The sequence below is a fragment of the Erpetoichthys calabaricus genome, chromosome 12 (genome assembly GCF_900747795.2).
Source record: "Erpetoichthys calabaricus chromosome 12, fErpCal1.3, whole genome shotgun sequence".
Lineage (NCBI taxonomy): Eukaryota > Metazoa > Chordata > Cladistia > Polypteriformes > Polypteridae > Erpetoichthys > Erpetoichthys calabaricus.
The window spans coordinates 127,075,614-127,099,527 of record NC_041405.2 but is presented as its reverse complement, the minus strand read 5'-3'; the positions used below and the strand labels follow the sequence as shown (position 1 = coordinate 127,099,527).

At 36.9% G+C, this 23,914-nt stretch overlaps 1 protein-coding gene across 1 annotated transcript in view; it reads right to left on the bottom strand.

Moving 5' to 3' along the window:
- Positions 1 to 1,330: 1,330 nt before the first annotated feature.
- The window catches only part of mtm1 (myotubularin 1), a 93,684-nt gene continuing 71,100 nt past the window's right edge, over positions 1,331 to 23,914 (bottom strand). The window contains 7 exon segments of the mRNA XM_028816119.2: positions 1,331 to 2,763; positions 3,810 to 3,986; positions 11,114 to 11,227; positions 12,836 to 12,928; positions 14,216 to 14,251; positions 14,253 to 14,420; positions 15,713 to 15,898. Of these exon segments, the coding sequence (XP_028671952.1) occupies positions 2,593 to 2,763; positions 3,810 to 3,986; positions 11,114 to 11,227; positions 12,836 to 12,928; positions 14,216 to 14,251; positions 14,253 to 14,420; positions 15,713 to 15,898 (945 nt within the window). The 3' untranslated portion in view covers positions 1,331 to 2,592.

Genomic DNA, 23,914 nt, shown 5'->3' with positions numbered 1-23,914 from the left:
CTCCTGTGTTTCTGCGCAAACCTGTGACCCAAGCATGACGATATAAAAATAACCATATAAACATATGGTTTCTACTTCGAGGATTTTATTTCGCGGGTGGCTCTGGAACGCAACCCCCGCGATGGAGGAGGGATTACTGTACAACATATTTTAACATCTTACTGAGTCATCTCCTACTAGTTCTGAACATGAATACTCCGTTTTTTTTTAATTGAACTAAATAGAGCCCACATTTTCAAATCACTCACTTTGTTAGCTATGTATGAGTATCGATCTTTCCCATTAAAAAAATCTACTTCTGTATTGCTGACATATTCATATTGCATAATGCATCCTTACATCATACTCTCTTTGGAAATGTAAAATTGATTCATCTTGCTAGCTTCCTGACCCTTATCAATGAAGGAAAAGCACTAACAATTCACTCAGCTGATCTGCACCTTAAAGCCACTTCATGGCCCATTATAAATGTAAATATATTGTGCGGTTTGGGGGGCGGCATGGTGGCGCAGTGGGTAGCGCTGCTTCCTCGCAGTTGGGAGATCTGGGGACCTGGGTTCGCTTCCCGGGTCCTCCCTGCGTGGAGTTTGCATGTTCTCCGCGTGTCTGCGTGGGTTTCCTCCGGGCGCTCCGGTTTCCTCCCACAGTCCAAAGACATGCAGGTTAGGTGGATTGGCGATTCTAAATTGGCCCTAGTGTGCGCTTGGTGTGTGGGTGTGTTTGTGTGTGTCCTGCGGTGGGTTGGCCGGGATTGGTTCCTGCCTTGTGCCCTGTGTTGGCTGGGATTGGCTCCAGCAGACCCCCGTGACCCTGTGTTCGGATTCAGCGGGTTGGAAAATGGATGGATGGATGTGCTGTTTGGCACTTTGTATGAATTAACTTACCTTACTAATTAATTTCATGTGCCAAGGAGAAACACTGAAAAACATGGGGTAGTGAAAAGTGAAAAATTGTTAGTTTCCACATACATGGGGCAGAAAATAATTGAGATGTGTGTTGGTAAACATATAGTTCATGGTTTTAAAATAACATTGCCACCATGACCACAAGCATCAGGAACTTGGAATTCTACATCAGGCAGGCTAGAAGAGAGAGTGATGTTAATCCCATTTAAAGGTTCATAATAAAATACCTTCCAGATCTTTCAAATTACACATTACTTTAACCAAATCTTGTATATGTTGATTCACCATAAATAAGACTCTGTGCCAGACATACAAACTACAGGTTGTACTTTTAAGTAACAGAATACTGTGTGCTTGACCTTACTGCTGTGTACAAGATTTTAGATTCACTTGTGCATAGCTTAAAATAATAATGAAAGACGCAGTTCAGAAAACTTCATATTTAATATACAAAAGGTATTTTTCCTGAAAGCATTAAAACAGTAACTTTATCTGGAATACTGGTTCAGGATTTAGAGATTTACTGTAATTTTAAATTACCAAACACTTTTAAAACTTACATAACCAAGCACTGCATAAATAAACAGGGATTTAAAAAAAAAAAAAAAAACACACTACTTAACAGTGTACCACTGGCATCAGAAAGCAAAAAGGGCCAAATGTTTTGTAAATAACAAGAAAATAGCTAATCATATTGAACATCATGTATATAGTAATGGAAAGTAAAAGTATAGATAAGCATTTATATTTCTTATCAAATTTAATATACATTGAAAATGGGCTTTGCCATCATAAATTTAAATTTTAGCAATATCACACTAGAATTTTTTGCAGGCAGATTTAATATGTTAATTTACCAAATGTCATTATGAAGCAGCTTAAGAGTAAAGTTACTTATTAAATCTTTCTTTATAGACTTGTCATCTGTGAAAACAAAAACAGCTTCAGTACTTCTAAAATAATTTAAACTAAAAATATTTACAAAGTTCTAATAATATATATATACTATTATTTAACAGGTCTGAATATAGTCACTTTGAGTTTAAATTGCAATTATATATAGAGTTGAAAATCCACAAAAGATCACATAAATTAAAAAAAAAAAAGTTCTTCTATAAATGTAAGTTTAGAAGTGGTTCTAAATATTACAATTCTGTGTCTTGAAAGGAAAAAACGCGATTGGTACAAATCTGTTAAATCTTTTTTTACAAAAAATATATATTTTTATTGTAATCAAGATTTAAATTTGCACTAATTGACCACATTATTTTCAAAGAGGTAATTATATAGTTATTACGTTTGTGTGTACATAAGCATAAAATCCACATTTTTGTTCAAAACTTAAAAACTAACTAACTTTTCTTCATATTTGCTAGCTATGGTAAACTAGTCTGTATGGTAGATCAAACCATAGCTAACAGTTAAACATGATCATTTTTCCAAACAGCAATGATTTCTTCCTCCTTACCCTTGTTAATACGTTTCTGCAGCAGCCAGTGCTACATGCTACTCTGAAAGGGGCATAAAGGTAATCAATGCATGAAGCTGCTCTGACATTCCCTCACAGAGTATATTTAACTCTAAAGACACCATGGTTTAAGGCATTAAAAACATATTGGAACTGAGGGCTATGCAGCAATTTATTGCATGATTATTTGTAAACTGAACAGGACACTTTGTAGCTTCCTTAAAACTGAGTCTGTATTTGGTGTACTATTTGATTTGGGGACACTGGTGAGTTTGCAGAGTTATTGGAGATCCGTGGAGAGTCTGAAAGCTGTAGTTCCTCTAACTTTTTAAGATACTGATCTCGCAGGGCCAGTAGTTCCATATAGCGTTGCTCTACAAGGTTCTGTGGCTTTAAAAGACAAAAAAATAGCACAAATAAGTGTTCTGGCAATGCAATTGACACAATGTGCCAAACACCACCACTAAATACTTAAATAATGTCTATCTTTATTTTTTGCTATACTTATCTTTATTTCCAGACTATATATAGATTGGTTTACATAACATTATACTATAGCAAAACACACTGTAACTAAGATGGACTAATTGTATGAACTAGAAGCTCACAAGGCTGAATTTTCAAAGTTCAGCACACATTGCTGACTCTTTATATGACTTAACTTGTTTAGAAAATCTGTGATACACTAATATGCCACTTTTTGGGTTATTCATTATCAATAGTTTATATGAATTTAAGAACCATGGATTTAAGCCTTGTATTACTAATCAGCACACAAATGAACATAACTTTGAAGTATCTGCTCCCTTTAACATTCAGTGTCATTTGCACCTGTGCCTGCACTGCTCATCACTAACGGTAAATATCACATAAAAAGGTGAATTAAAAAGACAGTGATTAAAGAAAGTTCAGTGTAATGAAAAATATAAATTTCTGAATTTCTTATAACTGCAAATATCACGCCAGACCACTTTTCTGAATTACAGAATAAGAAAATTAAAAAGGCCTGCTAAATATCAATGATAAACAAGACAGTCTTTGATTTAAGAGACTGGTTGTAATAACACCCTGCAATCAGAGCTGTATCCCAGGACTATACTTGAAAACCACTGCTCTAGATGTAAATATGAGTTAACCATTTATTATTCATGAACCGTGTATCACAAGGCAACTGTTTGCTTATAGTCAGGTAATATACCTAGATGAGGCTTAGATACAAAAAGCAAAAAATAAAAACTTCAGAATTAATTCTAGTGTTAAAAAAGTTTATTCTTGAATCATCATTTTCAAAATATAGTGATTGACAGGAAATGAATGCAATGCGTATGCAACTACGGCTTTTTATGAGCATATTAAAACACTCACTGCAAACAAAAGTAACTCAGTGTCTTAAAAGTCATGGTTTGATGATTTTTTTTGCATTATACTGTGCTCACCTGCTGTCTGATCCTTGGATTCCACCTGATATAGTAATTTACCCAGAGATCTAGATGACGCATGCTGGCAACAGGGTAGAGCACTCGACTAGAATCCTTTGTGTAAAAAGGATTTGTGTACTTTTCTATGTTGCTGTTAATTAGTGACCATAAAGATGGGGTTTTTAATTTGACTTCCTGAAATGAAATTTAAAAAAGAATATGGAAAAGTTAGAATGATAAAAATAAATATTTTCAATGCATAATATTCTGCTATAAGTAGGAATGCAATAATACCATTTTTCTCTAACTTAGTACAACTACCGATACTTGCTTTTAATATTCACAGATACCATTATAGTGAGGCTATTTTATGTCCATCAACTGTCAACTTCACTGTTAACATTAAATATAAGATTCAGAATTTGGAATAAAATATTTCAAAATTGAACAAATAACTCAAAGTAGGGCACATTACATATATTAGATTACACCACCGTTTTTAAAATGGTTCATATTTCACAGAAAAAAAAAAATATCAAAAATCACATACAATTAATGTATGTAAACCAAACCGACATTGTTTCAAGTCTTGGGATGCAATACTAAAACACAGAAATTTGGCTAAACATAAGAATATTTCTCTTACAGGTATCCCACTTTTTAAGATGGCTAGCTCAGTGGCATAAAGGTATACAAGTCAAAAAATCATTGAGGAACACCTACCACTGGATACTTCTACAACTGTTTTGGGAAAGTAAGTGGCAGATATCCTTTTGATGAACAGAAGCATCTCTGCTTCTCAAGCTGTAAGCTTGTTTCTGGTTTCACTAACAATATGTGACAGTGCACTAAATAATCTTGCACTCTCTACCATACTGCATGGAACTGAAAGGTATTTCCTTGAAGTCTGAAACAAGGTGTGGAACTGCACTTTGTTAACTGACCAGTAATTAAGTAGTTTGTCTAAACAAGAAAATGTGGTCTCTCCTACCGTGTTTCCCCGAAAATAAGACAGGATCTTATATTAATTTTTCCTCCAAAAGATGCGCTAGGGCTTATTTTCAGGGGATGTCTTGTTTTTCCGTGAACAAAAATCTACATTTCTATCTATTATAAAAAAAAATCTTGGAAGGCTTGGAAGGAGATGATACACGATTTTCTCAGAGACACTTTAACGACCCGCATGACAAGGCAGTGAGACAAAAAGCCTGCTACAGCTTTTAAATGATCGACACGCAGCACGACAGCAGTTAGACAGCGGCTGATCTAACCACGTCTCCTTAGCATGCATTCAGGCCCCTCCTTCACAACGCGAGTTGCAGAGATGCGAAGTGGCTGGTGCGCAGTGCACCCCAGGGGCACAACCCCCTAGTATTCTGGAGCAAAATCTACATTTATTCTAATACAGTCATGTCATCATCTTCTGGAACATCATCATAACTCTCTAAACCCCAAATTCCATTATGAATTTCTTGTGACTCCATTTCCTTACGAACAATTGGCCCCAATCTCTCATGTCTAGCAACAGAGCTTTCCTTAAATGAGTTCCTCTTGTCCAAGTAGCCTGCTCGTAGTGCACTCAGATATCCAACTTATCTTTGCAGAAAGCACTAAGATTTTTGCCCTGGGACTCTTCCATAATTCCTTTCTTGTACTCAACAGAACAGCTCTTTCTTTTTGCACTCATCTTGTCGGGGGGGTCAAAATACCGGTATTCTTTCCTGTTCATCTGTGTATATACGGTAGCGGTAGGCATTTATCACTCATCCAAAGGTGCCTGCGTGGGATCGTAACTAGGGCTTATTTTCGGTGAAGGGCTTGTATTACGAGCATACTGAAAAATCATGCTAGGGCTTATTTTCGGGGTAGGTCTTATTTCAGGGAAACTTGGTAGGTATGTTTCCAGCTGAATGGCAGCAGCTACTGGAACACAGCTCACTGATGTTGCTGCATGTTCATCAACAATCTCATTAAACATAAACTTCGAACTAGTACTCTGCTGGTCCTTCCACAGACTCCAGAACGCAGTGTTGCATAATCCTTGTTCAGCTGTCTCTGAGCCACACAATTTATGCAGCTCCAGCAACACCATCTCTTGGCCTCCTTGGCTGTATAGATTATTTGAAAAGAATCGATTCTTATATCTACAACAGGAAACATGTTTTTCTGATTATGTGCATTCCAGTTTTATGTCCTCAATAGAAAATTTTTGATACATTTAAAGATATTTTATGTAATTAATTGAAAAGATTGTTCCAAAATGCTTTATATTTAAGAAATTTTGCTAATTAAGGATTTTTTTTTTAAATTAGCAAAAAGAAATTAAAATTCTTCAAATTTATTGACACAATCATGTTCTGGACACACATTTGTGAAAATCTATTTCTAAAATATGCAGTTTCAAAGGAATATCTATCTTAGTGAGAATGAGATATATTCCACTGAACACATTTTAATTGTGAGTATATGGAACATTAAAATAATGAATTGGGATAGAAACATGTGGTCTTTCTTAGACAAAAGCAAAAATAACATTGCTCTAGTAAAATAATCAATTTGAATGCAGAGTCATCAATATTGATGCAGACACACACAGCCAATAAAACCAACATGTAAGTTTTTGTTCAGTGCTTGTTTGAATGTTATATAGCAAGTAACAAAACTACACCAACAAAACTTCACATTATGAAGCGCAACACACATTTGTATTGTGTTGCGTTCTGTCAGAAAACGGATGCAGTGGATACTGTGTTTGCAAAGAAATACTGTACACTATTCACATCTATTAAAAATACATTTATTTGTAATATGATCTGCCAAAATTAGTACGTATATTAACACTAGAATTACCACAGCCTACGAAAAAACTCGTAGATCCGTCCCACCTTAAATCGCTTCTCACCTCTCCGTCAGAGTCCTTTGTCCTGTAAATGTGTGGATAAGCAGCAAACAGCAAGCAGCCTGCTATCACATCCCCCACCCCGCACAGTTTTCTCAACTCAAGTCTGTTTACCTGCATGTCAGTTGCAAGTTGTATAGAGTGAGAAGTCAAGCAAAATGACACCTTTTATAAATACTATATCGTTATTTAGAACACTTGCATTTCATGTGTGTTCCGTGTCTACAATGATCTATGTAAACACATCGTTAAAACAGAAATGTTTTTCATGTTTTAGTAATAATTGACAAAATGTAGACATGAAGTATATAATGTGTGAAGTCTGAATTCCAAATATGAAAGAAACACTTTCACAAAATGTACAAATATAACAGAACAAATGCACTTTTATTCAAAAATATAACTGCAGAAAAAGAACCCGCGTTAGGGTGCGACATTGACACGCATTTGCTACGAGCGCTTTGGTGGCGCAACGGTATCAACTACTGACTGGTAATCAAAATTTCACGGGTTCGACCCTGGACAAGTCCGTTTCAAGAAGTGAGCTGCTTGTATTCTTACTATTTTAGAATAAAAACATACATTTGATTCCAGTCTGTAACAGCCGGTGTAATTTATGATACTTGTAAAGGTTAGCTTTGAGAGAATAAATCTGAATTAACTCTTTTAGGGCTAATTTTTTTTTTGTTTCTTTTCTCCCAGGGCTGAAAATTTTTCCAAAAACTAACATTTTTTAAAAAAGAACACAAAGCAATTGTTTAACATATCAAATCAACAAAAAATATTTTCTTTTGACAAATGTTACTGTCTTGCATGTTGTATGAGCCTGCATACTCTATGATTTCACATACATATCACATACATTTTACACAGCAAAGTCTGATCTCCCTCAAAGCAGCCAATTTCAGTCATTGCCACATTGCACTCCTTACCATATGTGTTGCTTTGGTGCCTATTTTTCAATTGTCTGTTGCTGCACTTTCTCACATATATTGTTAGTGTGTACTGTAGAGAGACAAGTCATCCATTTGCCATCGTGCCATGCCACTGCCACCAAGTTTTCTGCCTGCATGAAAACCGTATTGTCACCTCTTTTCATCTTCTGAAACTTTATGAACTTATGTATGGCATTATAGCCTGGCTCACCCCATGGGATTTGCTTCTGTTTATTACAGAAGTGAATAAAACTTTGCAGCAGCACGTACCTAAGCCACCAGGGGACAAAGCACGTTTGGACCAATGCTCCCTGAAGTTATATCACCAGTTCTGTCCCATCTCTATTTGTAATGCCACAGCGCGCTTCATCTCGTCTTTCGTTGTGGGTTTCCACTTTGAAAAACGAGAATGCGATGCAAACGCAGCCCACGATTCAAAAAAAATCTCTGCCTACCTGTTTGTCTCGTCTGATAGTGGCTGAAAAGCAGCATCAGGAGAGAGCAGCCTGAAGTACAGCAGCTGGTGATCTGTTGTGTCCAGGCTATAATGCCATACATAAAGTTCATAAAGTTTCAGAAGATGAAAAGAGGTGACAATACGGTTTTCATGCAGGCAGAAAACTTGGTGGCAGTGGCATGGCACGATGGCAAATGGGTGACTTGTCTCTCTACAGTACACACTAACAATATATGTTAGAAAGTGCAGCAACAGACAATTGAAAAATAGGCATCAAAGCAACACATATTGTAAGGAGTGCAATGTGGCAATGACTGAAATTGGCTGCTTTGAGCGAGATCAGACTTTGCTGTGTAAAATGTATGTGATATGTATGTGAAATCATAGAGTAATGCAGGCTCATACAACATGCAAGACAGTAACATTTGTCAAAAGTAAATTTTTTTGTTGATTTGATGTGTTAAACAATTGCTTTGTGTTCTTTTTTAAAAATGTTAGTTTTTGGAAAAATATTCAGCCCTGGGAGAAAAGAAACAAAAAAAAAATTAGCCCTAAAAGAGTTAAGGTGGGACGGATCTAAGTTTTTTCGTAGGCTCTGGTAATTCTAGTGTTAAGTGACCCTTAAGTGTTTAATTTCATTGATTAAAATGCAAAGTGACAACCAGATATTTATCGTGTCTGATATAAACTCTTCAACTACAAAAAGCTTACTAGGTAACAAAATATTGGCACAAGGTGAAGAGAGAGGTGGCGAAGGCTAAAGAAAAGGCGTATAATGAGTTGTATGAGAGGTTGGACACTAAGGAGGGAGAAAAGGACCTGTACCGATTGGCTAGACAGAGGGGACCGAGCTGGGAAAGATGTGCAGCAGGTTAGGGAGATAAAGGATAAAGATGGAAACATACTCAGAAGCGAGGAGAGTGTGTTGAGCAGAAGGAAAGAGTACTTTGAGAGGCTGATGAATGAAGAAAACGAGAGAGAGAAGAGATTGGATGATGTGGAGATACTGAATCAGGAAGTGCAATGGATTAGCAAGGAGGAAGTACGGACAGCTATGAAGAGGATGAAAAATGGAAAGGCCGTTGGTCCACATGACATACCTATGGAAGCATGGAGATGTTTAGGAGAGATGGCAGTGAAGTTTTTAACCAGATTGTTTAATGGAATCTTGGAAAGTGAGAGGATGCCTGAGGAGTGGAGAAGAAGTGTACTGGTGCCGATATTTAAGAATAAGGGGGATGTGCAAGACTGCACTAACTACAGGGGAATACAACTGATGAGCCACAGCATGAAATTATGGGAAAGAGTAGTGGAAGCTAGGTTAAGAAGTGAGGTGATGATTAGTCAGCAGCAGTATGGTTTCATGCCAAGAAAGAGCACCACAGATGCCATGTTTGCTCCAAGGATGTTGATGGAGAAGTTTAGAGAAGCACAGAAGGAGTTGCATTGCGTCTTTGTGGACCTGGAGAAAGCATATAACAGGGTGCCTCGACAGGAGCTGTGGTATTGTATGAGGAAGTCAGGAGTGGCAGAGGAGTACGTAAGAGTTGTACAGGATATATACAAGGGAAGTGCGACAGTGGTGAGGTCTGCGGTAGGAGTGACGGATGCATTCAAGTTGGAGGTGGGATTACATCAGGGATCGGCTCTGAACCCTTTCTTATTTGCAATGGCGATGGACAGGTTGACAGATGAGATTAGACAGGAGTCTCCGTGTACTATGATGTTTGCTGATGACATTGTGATCTGTAGCGATAGTAGGGAGCAGGTGAGAAGATCCTGGAGAGGTGGAGATATGCTCTAGAGAGGAGAGGGATGAAGGTCAGTAGGAACAAGACAGAATACATGTGTGTAAATGAGAGGGAAGTCAGTGGAATGTTGAGGATGCAGGGAGTAGAGTTGGCAAAGGCGGATGAGTTTAAATACTTGGGATCAACAGTACAGAGTAATGGGGATTGTGGAAGAGAGGTCAAAAAGAGAGTGCAGGCAGGGTGGAATGGGTAGAGAAGAGTGTCAGGAGTAATTTGTGACAGACGGGTATCAGCAAGAGTGAAAGGGAAGGTCTACAGGATGGTAGTGAGTCCAGCTATGTTATATGGGTTGGAGACGGTGGTTTGACCAGAAAGCAGGAGACAGAGCTGGAGGTAGTAAGTTAAAGATGCTAAGATTTGCACTGGGTGTGACGAGAATGGATAGGATTAGAAATGAGTACATTAGAGGGTCAGCTCAAGTTGGACGGTTGGGAGACAAAGTCAGAGAGGCGAGATTGCGTTGGTTTGGACATGTGCAGAGGAGAAATGTTGGGTATATTGGGAGAAGGATGCTAAGGATAGAGCTGCCAGGGAAGAGAAAAAGAGGAAGGCCTAAGCGAAGGTTTATGGATGTGGTGAGAGGACATGCAGGTGATGGGTGTAACAGAACAAGATGCAGAGGAGAGAAAGATATGGAAGAAGATGATCCGCTGTGGCAACCCCTAACGGGAGCAGCTGAAAGAAGAAGACTGTAATATGTTGTAAATTATCTAGGAATTGGCTAATTGATGAGATGGCTTTGAAATATTATTTTCTTCAAAAAGTATGAGCAATCAGAAATTTGTGTTCACTTGAACCAATTCTCTTTATTCACTTGCTTTAAGTTTCATTATCATTATCATCATTATTCATTAGAAATTTTAAAAAGATGACAAGAACATCAAAAGTAGTAATCCATATGTGCACATTTAAGTACTTTTACAAAAAAAAAATATTTTTTTTCTTTATTATAACAGTATTTGTAAAGATAAACACCTGAGTAAGAGCCTAGTACGAAGGGAACTATATTTGAAGTAAGTGGATAAAATTAAAAATGGTAACAGCTCAGTGGGTTACAGGTAAGATTTCCATTGTATTTTTCTCTCAAATATTAAGTCTGTAAAAAAAATACATTTATAGTGACATAATTAAAACTGTAATTGTAGACTATGTTGGAATGTACCTCCCTCCCATTTATGAAAAAATGCAATGTTAATTAACAGAATAAGGTTAATTCTTACCTGGGAATCTCTAACACTTTCACAGTTAAACAAAAAGGTGCCAAAACGACAACTATACAGATGATCCACAATGGTAATCAGAAAATGTTCATTGAACTCAAATGCAGTAGGAAACTGAAAACATAAAAAAAAAATTGCAAATAAACCAAGTTCAAATTACAAAGTTTATCTTGTTTATTATACTGTTAGACTGCAGACATATTGTCATATAAAATACCTAATAGGTAGTGTTTATTTACCAGTTAAAAAATACCAATAGACAATCTTACTGTATTGCTCAAAGAATACCGGTATGTGCTGTAAAACTGTTTTTAATTTTTTTGTAGTTTATGAAATGCTACAGATATTTCCAGTAATATTTTATAATTTTTGTTTGCTATAAATATTTTTGGACTCTAATTGTATAGTGACAAACAGTATGCTTCAAATAGAAATTACATTGATAAAAAAAATACAGAAAGTACTTATTTAAAATGACTCAATTTGGTGCCACCACCATAATCCATAATACTTCAAGTGCCTGGAAAGGCACTAGAAGGATGCTACACTATTTTTCCCTGGTAAACTTCATCATTACATATATACATACTCGTGACAGTTTTGTGGAAAAAGCTGTCCATCAATTGCTAAAATGAAGTTGAAATTAGGGCCTGATGGTGTATATTTCATGTCACCGTTACGTTCTTCCAGCTCATTACTCATATCTTCCATATTGGGAACATTCTCCTGCTGGGCTATTCAGCTACCATTACGGACAGAAGTGCCTCACTTGCTTTGCAAGTATTGCAATTTACCACTGCCATTTATGATAATCAATGGACCTAAACTGTTTCAGGACAAATACCCACCACATCTCAATGGAGTCACCAGAACATTTCACAGTAGGTGACTGGCATTTGGGCCTGTGTAGTAGCCTTCATTTGACATGTATTAATCTGTTTGTTGAGTATAAGGAGAAGGACACCTCATTTAACCAGATGACCATTTTCCCTTCTAATCACGGTTACATGTTACCAATAAAAAATGTATTTTCAGGTTTAATATGTGGTTTAGGTACCCTTTCTATGAAGCTCTTGTTGGACCCATTCTTAAAACATTATACTCCCACATATGACTGACATTGAGTGAAATGATCCACAGTTCCTCACCTCAACTTTGTGGCAGTTAACAGTGAAATCTGGACTCTCTGCTATCTATTTCAGATATTTCTATTAAGGGTCCTGGAAAGGTACAATGACTGCAGCACTTTGTTAAGTCAATTTCTTAATTAGTAGCCAGTGCTACATTTAAAAATCCCAGTGTCCAGTGCAAATTAATATGTGCCACTGTTTTGAAAAAATAATTTTGACTTTAAAAAAAATACCTAACCTTTCCTTAACCAGAAATGCCTCCCTCATTTTTCTCACAAGTTTTATTCAATGGTCCAAAGATAAGCTGATAGAATAAATGACATTGTTAAACTTTAAGGAAGAAATCTAGTTTTGGGGTCTGAAAAAGCAAAATTAAGGCGTACTGAAACATTTATTACATAAAATACACCTAACAAAAGACAGTACAATCTAAAGGTATAGGCATAGACCACCAGACATGCTGGATTATGAAACAGATAATAAAAGAAAAAGCAAATCTTAAAAGAACTTAAAAAAAAAAAAAAAAAAACTACTTTTTGGGTAACGTGCAAATAAAGCCAAAATTTCTAATACAACTCAAAATTAGCCTTACCTGTTTTGTCATTTGCCAAACACAATCAATAAACTGCAAGAAAATAGGAGACCTGTCTGCATCTGTGTGATTTTTATCTCCATGGCCAATTCTCTGAAAATTTAAAAACAAAATAAAATATATAGTTCTATCAAACAGTCATACCATTAATGTTTGAATAATATGGCAATGCTTAAATAAGTGCTGCATGGGCTAAGACTGCATTTCTTAAACTGCAGATACTTCTATGTGGAATTATAAAAACTATACTATAGTACATTCCCATCACATCCATGCATACAGATAGTAACTTGTACCTCAATTTGTCAGCAAAGATAATAGCTAGTACACAGTGGAATTATAAAAACTATACTATAGTACATTCCCATCACATCCATGCATACAGATAGTAACTTGTACCCTCAATTTGTCAGCAAAGATAAATAGCTAGTACATAGTTTATTAAACAATATTATGTATCTCAAAACCTTAATTAGAAAAATAACATGAAAATTAAGTAAAATGAAAAAGTAAGGAAGATGTGAAACATCATGATGTGAAAAAATAAATGTAGCATTAACCTCAACCATACTCTTTACTTGATGTCTACTTAAACTGAAAATCACATGGATGATTCCAGTATCACCAGTCCCGACCAACACTTACTAAACAGCAGCAATAAAGTCTCTATCTAATTCTGCACCTTTCACTTATTGTGACCTGTAATGGACTGGCAGCATGGCTTCAAACACTGCTCAATATGGCCACAATAAATACCAGCCCCTCAACCTGTGGTGTAAGAGGTTGAGAAAAATCAATGGAAAATAATGACCTGGAATTGGCTACCATGGTAAAAATACAATACACTTTTGTAGACATAACACCAACTCTTTCTCATAACTCAGCCTTCTCCTTCATGTTTCACTCATTCTGCAACACTGTACAAATCCACCTAATCTCTCTCATCTCTGTTCTTTCTGGCTTTACTTCATGTTCCATCTTAATCATCCATGTCTCACTCTCAAAGAGAAAACTATTCCTCACATAACATTCATAAAAATTTCTATTCAATATCAAACAGCTGATGTTCAGTTCTCTCTGCCTAATTACCAAGTGACCCTAAACAGGTGTTTTAAATTGAACTGCACTCCACATTTAAGAATTAGATTTTTCTGAAAGTTAGGTTATATTGGACTTTAAATGGGGATGTAGATGGTATTCAAGGGGAAGCATATGATGTTACAACAAAGTAGTCAATACCATAATAAGGATATTATTCTGGCCATTAGCATAAAATATTAAACTATGGGGCAATAGGGGGATAAATTCCACCAGCTTTGTAATATTTGACACAGAGAATAAATTTATATATCAAAACACTGTATCTTAGGATATACTTACAGATGAGAATTTGTGGCCAAAACTGATCCACTCTTTTTTGCACAAGGACTTCAAAGCCATATATTGTTCTGAAATAGCTATCTAACATTAGCATGGAAAGTGAAGTGAGTTGTGCAGTTCTATCCCAGCCATCACTGCAATGAACCACCACTGAATTTCCAGAAGATACTTTATCAGCTACCTGAATTGCACCTGATAAGACAAGCTATAAAAAAAAGATAAGCAGTTTACTACATTTTTTCTGCAATTTCAGATGTAAAAGGAAAGGTACTGAACAGAAAAGGTTTAAATATGTTTCATTTGCTAAAGCAGCTGTGTTAAATTTAATGTGTTGAGAACAGTCTTAGTTTTATGCTGAAAAATGTTACAAATTAAGGATTTGTTATTTGAAATGAGTAAAGCCTCAACATTTCAAGAACAGATTTTAATCTTGTAAGAATGTATCAATATGAGATGAACCAAAGCCAAGTCTGTTCCTCTTTTTCTTAATTTGGTTATTAGTATGAATGGTTAGCTTAATTCCTTATTTCAGAGATGACTGCCAATCAATCAAAAGAAGAAGAGGAAAAAAAAAAATAAAGAGAAGCATGTTACATTACCATAAACTTGAAGTTAACACAAAAACAAAAAAACTGTCAAAGTTTTATATTACTTTATGAAGGTGTTATTTAAATTACAAAATCAATAAGAATCAACTGCTATACCAGTAAATGTAAGCTTCCAAGGTACTAATGAAGAGTTTGATGGAGAATACAGTAAGACTGGTGGTGTATTATGAGAAACGATTATAGTATAGGAGGAAAGTTGAATTTCAAAAGGGTTATGTAGGTATATGTAGTAAGAACAATAAAAGAATAAGTGAAAAATGTACTACTATGTGCTGCACTACTATGGCAGGGGAGAAAATGAGGTCAAGAAGACACTGAATGGAAGTGGTAGCAGATGAAATTAAAAGAATGTGTTGAACACAACCCACCTCCAAAGAGAGCTGGAAAAAAAAAGGATTTTATCATTTCTAAACCAAAACAACTGTAATTAAGCCAGTTGATTTTGTTGCATAAACCCCTATTTAATTAAATCTCAAAATATAATTTTGCAATTGCCCATGTCTATAATTAGCAATTAAGACTTTTACAAAGATGCTTCTGTAAATATCCTGAAAATGACAAAAAGTAAGCTTCTAGATGGGTTTGCAAACATACTGTTAGGTTTTTGCACTACATCCTTACTATTCATAAGGAACAGATAAAAGTGACTATGCCAGTACTGCACACATAAGGCTGCGACAATTTGTGAAGTTCAATACTGCAAGAAAAAAAAAGGCAGAGTAAAGATCCTCCTATTTTTTTAATAAATGATTTGTGCTGATTTGCAAATGCCATATTCTCCTCTTTCCAACAAATCTTAATGTAATTTAGAAAAATCACAGCAGAGTTAAATCGGACACACTACATGTTTCACAGCTTGTCTTTCAAAGGATGTCTGCATTATGTGTACCTTAATATGCTCAAGCCAATGTGTTGATTCCAGGCTGGAAAGCCAGTGTGATTCCTCAACGTTCGGGTAGACAATGTCTTTCAGTTTTTTAAGGGATTCTCTCATGACATGAATGTTATGGATGTCCAAGAAGATAAGCTCAGCATTTTGATAAGCATCTTCGCCTTCATAACCTCCTCCAGTTGCCTACAGATTTAAAGACAAACTTATATCAGAACTCCCTGTTTAATTATCTTTTATCAAGGGTCTAAACTAAATGTTAATGATTACGATTATATGATTAAATATGCTTTAGGAATTTTAATCACCATGATGCATTGCAGTGTCTAAAGCAGCATTACTTTAAGGCATTGTTCATTTACAGTAAATAGATGCATGACGGAAGTATTTAAGTTACATGTCCGAGTGTTTTACATCTAGAAACAGAATAAATGCTTTCAGTGTAAATTAAGTAATTTAACTCAAATTGGGGGTATTCTCCAGTGAAAAGGGAACAAAGGTTACTAAAAACTGTGTAATGCTGTGTTAAAACAAAAAAAATCAGTACATGCACAATGCATTACCACAGATAACCCAAACATGCCACTTGTGATGATGGACTGCAGCAACCTACCATATCAGTGGCACTGGCAAGTAAAAACAAATGCTATAAACTTCATCTCCTACATCAGAGAGAACAGTAAAAAAATCAGATTCATATAAAGGTAAAAACATTTGGAGCATGATCCATCTAGAAAATTATAAGTAAACGAATAAAATAAACATGTACAGGTGCATCTCAATAAATCAGAATATCATTGAAAAGTCAGTAATTCAATTCTAAAAGTGAAACTCGTATTACATAGATTCATTATACACGGTGATATACTCCTTTTTATAAAACAAAAATGCATAAATTGCTTTTCAACACATTCTCCCTTAATGTTAAAGAAAACTGTTACACTTACAAAGCATGAATAACTCATTTGTAGGATATACATCCCTGTATTATTTTTCAGTATTATTATACAGAGTCCCGTCAGTAATTCAATTCTAAAAGTGAAACTCGTATTATATAGATTCATTATACACAGTGATATATTTCAAGCATTTATTTCTTTTCATTTTGCTGATTCAGTATCTCAGAAAATTAGAATACTACGTAAGACAAATAAAAACGAAAAAGATTTTTAATGCAGAAATGTTGGACTACTAAAAAGAATGTCCATGTACGCACTCAATACTTGGTCGGGTCTCCTTTTGCATGAATTACTGCATCAATGCTTCGTGGCATGGAGGACGATCAGCCTGTGACACTGCTGAGGTGTTATGGAAGCCTAGAATGCTTTGATAGTGGCCATCAGCTCGTCTGCATTGTTGGGTCTGGTGTCTCTCATCTTCCACTTGACAATTTAGGTCAGGCAAGTTTGCTGGCCAATCAAGCACAGTGATACCATGGTCATTAAATCAGGTATTGGTACTTTTGGCAGTGTGGGCAGATGCAAAGTCCTGCTGGAAAATGAAATCAGCATCTCCATAAAGCTTGTCAGCAGAGGGAAGCATGAAGTGCTCTAAGATTTCCTGGTAGATGGCTGCGCGGACTTTGGACTTGACAAAACACAGTAGACCAACACCAGCAGATGACATTGGCTCCCCAAATCATCACCGACTGTGAAAACTTCTGTGCCTCTTCACTCTTTCTCCAGACTATGGGACCTTGATTTCCAAATGAAATGCAACATTTACTTTCATCTGAAAAGACGAACTTGGAACCACTGAGCAACAGAGTCCAGTCCGTTTTCTCCTTAGCCCAGGTAAGACAGTTGTAGCCCATGTTCTGGATATGTCTGTGTGTGGTGGCTCTTGAAGCACTGACTCCAGCCGCAGTCCACCCCAAATTCTGGAATGGGCTGTGCTTCACAATCCTCTCAAGGCTGCGGTTATCCCTGTTGCTTGTGTACCTTTTTATGCCACATTTTTTTCTTCCACTCAACTTTCCATTAATATGCTTGGATACAGCACTCTGTGAACAGCTAGCTTCTTTAGCAATAACCTTTTGTGACTTACCCTCCTTGTGTAGGGTGTCAATGACTGTCTTCGGGACAACTGTCAAGTCAGTAGTCTTCCCCATAATTGTGTGGACTACTGAATCAGACTGAGAGACCATTTAAAGGCACAGGACACCTTTGCAGATGTTTTGGGTTAATTAGCTGAGTGGAGTGTGACAGCAGGAGTCTACAATATTGAACTTTTTCACAATATTCTAATTTACTGAGATACTGAATTTTGGGTTTTCATTAGCTATAAGCCATAATCAGCAAAATGATAAAACAAGTGGATGGCCACTATCAAAGCATCCTGGTCTTCCATAACACCTCAGCAGTGCCACAGGCTGATCGCCTCCATGCCACAAAGCATTGATGCAATAAATCATGCAAAAGGAGCCCCGACCAAGTATTGAGTGCGTACATTGACATACTTTTCAGTAGGCCAACATTTCTGTGTTAAAAATCTTTTGTTTTTATTGGTCTTATGTAATATTCTAATTTTCTGAGATTTTTAGTTTTCATTACCTATAAGCTATAATCAGCAAAATGAAAAGAAATAAATGCCTGAAATATATCACTCTGTGTGTAATGAATCTATGAGTTTCACTTTCTGAATTGAATTACTCAAATAAATTAACTTTTCGATGATATTCTAATTTATTGAGATGCACCTGTATAAGAAGAACAGAAGTCCTTAATGTAGATAATTATTTTGTCTGTGCCTGCTTCATATAAAGGCAATACTCACTTTTTATTCTCCATCATAGACAGACATCTTTCTCAAGTTTTTTTTTATAATCCCTACATTATCTGATGCAGACTGCCAAAAGTTTAACACTTTACAAGTTGAAGGTACTTGTTCTGAATCAGTTTAAATAGTTTCAATTGTGCATCAACTATTTATGCACTTAGCTTAACTTTTGTTGACATTTGTCTTTTAATATTTTGCATTTTATGTAATTTTTATCAGTGAAGGGCCTTAGAAATGTTATTCTCTAATATTTTTTACTTGAAAGCACTGAAACACAAAATTAGCTTTATTTAATAGCCAATTCATTTATGTTTGAAAAAGATCTTAAGAGAACAGGGAAATGTGGTGTTTGTGTTAAGTACGCATTCCCCACACTTTAATATATGGCAGAGTCACCTTTTGTAGCAAGAATAACAAAGTCTACTGTGGTAAGTGTGAATTTAAAGTGCGTCTTAACTGTGGGAAGAAGCTACCTCAACATAATTCTACCAGCCTGACAGTCAACAGGTTGAGCATAAGACACCTAAGCATGTCAATATACTCCTTTTTATAAAACAAAAATGCATAAATTGCTTTTCAAACACATTCTCCCTTAATGTCAAAGAAAACTGTTACACTTACAAAGCATGAATAACTCATTTTGTAGGATATACATCCCTGTATTATTTTCAGTATTATTATACACAGTCCCGTAGGTGTCAGACCGGGGGAAAATTTTTTTATATTTTTATATTATACATATATATATATATATATATATATATATATATATATATATATATACACACATACATATACACACATATACACACACACGCATATACAGTACTGTGCAAAAGTTTTAGGCAGGTGTGAAAAAATGCTGTAAACAAAGAATGCTTTCAGAAATATAAATAAAGACTGTTTATTGTTATCAATTTACAACATGCAAAGTGAGTGAACAAAAGAAAAATCTAAATCAAATCAATATTTGGTGTTACTACCTTTTGCCTTCAAACCAGCATCAATTCTTATAGGTACACTTGCACAAAGTCAGGGATTTTGTAGGATTATAGTCAGGTGTATGATCAACCAATTATACCAAACAGGTGCTAATGGTCATCAATGTCACACATAGGTTGAAACACAGTCATTAACTGAAACAGAAACAGCTGTGTAGGAGGCTTAAAACTGGGTGAGGAACAGCCGAACTCTGCTACCAAGGTGAGGTTGTGGAAGACAGTTTCATATCATGGCAAGATTGAGCACAGCAACAAGACACAAGGTAGTTATACTGCATCAGCAAGGTCTCTCCCAGACAAAGATTTCAAAGCAGACTGGGGTTTCAAGATGTGCTGTTCAAGCTCTTTTGAAGAAGCACAAAGAAATGGGCAACGTTGAGGATCGTAGACGCAGTGGTCGGCCAAGGAAACTTAGTGCAGCAGATGAAAGACATATCAAGCTTACCACCCTTCGAAATCGGAAGATGTCCAGCAGTTCCATCAGCTCAGAACTGGCAGAAACCAGTGGGACCCAGGTACACCCATCTACTGTCCGGAGAAGTCTGGCCAGAAGTGGTCTTCATGGAAGAGTTGCAGCCAAAAAGCCCATACCTCCAACACACACATACATACATGCCACTCGTAATATTGTAGCAATTTCTCAGATGGGTTTTTTCTGTTTTCGCAGCTTAAGGATGGCTTCTTTCATCTGCATGGAGAGCTCCTTTGACCGCATGTTGTCTGTTCACAGCAAAATCTTCCACATGCAAGCACCACACCTCAAATCAACTCCAGGCCTTTTATCTGCATAATTGATAATGACATAACGATGGACTTGCCCACACCTGCCTATGAAATAGCCTTGGAGTCAATTGTCCAATTACTTTTGAGACCCTGAAATGAAGGGATTGTGTTAAAAAAATGCTTTAGTTGCCTCACATTTTTATGCAATTGTTTTGTTCACCCCACTGAATTAAAGCTGAAAGTCTGCACTTCAACTACATCTGAGTTGTTTCATTTAAAATTCATTGTGGTAATGTACAGAACCAAAATTAGAAAAAAGTTGTCTCTGTCCAAATATTTATGGACCTAACTGTATATGTATATATATTATATATACACACACATACATATTGTAATTCATTCAAGCCGATTATTTTTTCCCTGACTCTTAATTCACTGGCTATTTATTGTTCCTGGTATGCAGTTTAGTGAACTGGAATCGAAAGAGTACAGCCAGCCAATAGGTTTCAGTCTATTCCACGCTGTTCAGAGTATCTTTAGGATTTTATCAATATTGATACTGCTTATCAACATATACTTATCTATACTCTTTATTGATACTACCCTCCATAATATAGAGCATAAAATAAAGACATGACACAATGTGAAGAGATTCAAGTTATTTTAATATAACCTTTTTCAAAAATAAGTTAGTTTCCTGTTCATGTAGTGCTGCTTCACTACCATAAGCTAAGCTTAAACATTATAGAACTATTAAACATATAGAACTTTTTAAAATACATTATTGTCAGGAAAAACTATTTACAATATCAATAGTCTCGCACAATAAAAATATTCTGACTTTATAATATATTCTTAACAAAAAAATAGAGTAGCACATCTTTCCAGAAACAAGTATTAAAAAAAAGCAATCACCTTCTCTCCTATGCCTATTAAATAATAAATCAAATTGATTAATACAAAATAAATAAAATAAGATTTAAAATAACGGTAATAACTCCTATCCACTTATATAAAGTAGCAACATTTCTCAGCCCAAAGATGCTCCTTCTGTATCTTTTATTTATCTTAGATCATGATATATATGACTAGGGGGCTTCGCTCACCCAACCCCGAGTTTGGTTTACCAGATATACAATTTAAAGAGATTGTTATTCTCATGGGAATTGTTACATATGCATTATTTTCACTTTAACTTTAAAACTTTTGTAAAAACAATAATTGTCTTTAATTTCCGGCCCTGGGTGTGGTTAAATCTCTTTCTCGCAGGACGTAACGCTGCTCGCGTTGTGAAGTAGGGGCGGCTGAACACGCTAAGGAGATGCTGTCGGATCATGTTGTCTTGCTGCTGCTGCTGGCGAGCTGCCTGTTATGTTTGTTGCACTGCACGTCGATCATTTAAAAGCCTGTACAGCAGCTGTCCTTTTGCCACTTCGCGTCTCTGCCGCTCGCGTTGTAAAGTGAGTTGGGATTTGGGGGGCTGAACGCACGCTCAGGAGAAGCACTCGGATCATCTGCTGGCTTGCTGCATGTTCTGCTTGTTGCTTTCTCGTTGTTTTAAGAGCAAGTGTCTCTGCCAAAAGCATTCCAACAACTGCTAGGTTAGATGTCCGTGAACTTGTTTTAAATGTTGTCTCACTGCCTTGTCTCACGGGATATTAAAGTATCTCTTGCAGGATGTCAAATTGTCTTCCGAGAAAATCATGTCTCACCTCCCTTCCAAGATTTTTTTTTTATAATAAAGAGATATAGAAAGAGGGGAGAAAGGCACAGAAGCAAGTACAGATTTGTAATAACTGTGCCTTAATGCAACTGCACTAAATCAAACAGTGCAGTGAAGTTCACTGGAGAGCTGTTAGTAATGCCCTCTTTTTTCTGTGCTGCTTTGCTTGGTTGCAGTGTGGTTGTATTGATAAGCAAAAAGTACTGTGACCTGTATTAAATAAAACCTTTTATATATAAAAATTATTTAAATCTCCAATACTTTCTGAAAGTGGGGTGTGTTTGTCAGCAGTAACAAGGGGGCTCCGCCCCCTGCTCGCTTCGCTCGCCTACCCCCGGCGTTGGGTAAAATTTGCATCGCTTCTCTGTGATCATCAATATACACCTGACCGAATTGTGTATTCTTTGAAATTTAACTTCTTGTTGTTTTAACTGTTCTGGGACTACAGATTCTCATAGCGTATGGTCCATTATTGTGTAAATCCACGTTTTGTGCTTTGAATGATGCAAATGCGAAAAGACTTTGTTGTTTACTCTTTACCTTTTATTTCGAACCTCGATTTGTCCTGCTGTTTTCAATTACCCCTGTTTCTGATGATTAATCACCTTTTGTTTGCGGTAATGCGATCTTTTCTATCTGTTCTTTGATACTGTAGCGACTGATATGATAAAATGTCACAAAAGTTTTACTTGAACAATCGCCGACTTCCTAACTCCAAACACAACTTTCTAGCACCCTCTCCAACACCCCCCCCCTTACCGCATCAATCAATACCCCGCTATCAGTCTTCCGTGCTGAACTCCATCCTCCCTCAATCGGACCTAACAGTCACTTAAAACCAAAAAGCCCTGAACCTGGCTGGGATGCTACAATACTTGTGGATCTAACTGCTTTCATATTCTGTACCTTTCTCTGCATGTGTATCGCGCCATCGTTTGTTGGAGCCTTTCGAATTCCACTGCTTTCATAATATTTTATCTGCCTTTTTTTCTCTGCAACGCCTTTGGGTCTCTATTCTCCGTATTGTCCTTATACGCTTTATATGTGCTGAGAGCACATGATCTGTGTGTACCACATGACTGAGTGTCTTTTGATGGGTGAGCTCTTATATGATGAGCTCGTTTGTCTTGGAGCCGTGCCCGCTTTGCTTGCGGCATTTCAGACGCGCATTGTAGGCGCCTGCGTACATTGATTTTATCCAGCCGGGCGCGTGTTTGTATATCCGTCAGTCGAGCTCATTCATTTTGAACCCGTGTCTGCTGTGCTTCTGCAGTTTCAGACGCGTGTTGTAGGCGCCTGCGTTCATTGATCTTATCCAGGTGAGCTCGTGTTTGTATCGTTGAGCTGTATTGTGTTTGAATTTGGTGTAAAGCGTTCAGCGGTTTGTACGATTCCAAGCAGCACATTACTCCTCACTTCACTCCACAGATAGTGCCATGCACAATATGGCGGCGACGCCTGCGCCTTCCGTAGTAGTGCCACCCACAATATGGCGGTGACGCCTGCGCCTTTCGTACCATCTTTGTGGACCTGTGGGGCCGCTGTAGCCTCTTCCGTTTGAATCCGGGCTGCAGCACAGAATCCTCTTTTTGGCGTGGCTGTGTCGGTAGTCGTTACCAATGGGCGCCTTATTGCTTCATTTCTCATTCACGTCCGTTGAGCTGTTTCGTTTTTGGGCCGTGAGTCCTTCGTTCGCGGTGGATACGACTTCGATTGTGGTTTATGAGATGTGCGCTGTACGCGCCTGCGTAGTACGTCTCATGGTCCCATTGCCGTGTACCTGCGTCCATGCCATCCGGTTTAGTTAGTAAACCTGAGTCCATACCATCCGGTTTACCATTCTCGGTTAGTAATATGGATACGCCAGCTTGTACCTTCAGTGTCAGAATAGAATGTCACATTTTTCTGGAATGAATAGCAATTATTAACATAGATCATAAAACCAGACTGCTCTGGTTGCGGGCAGGTGACCAAGTG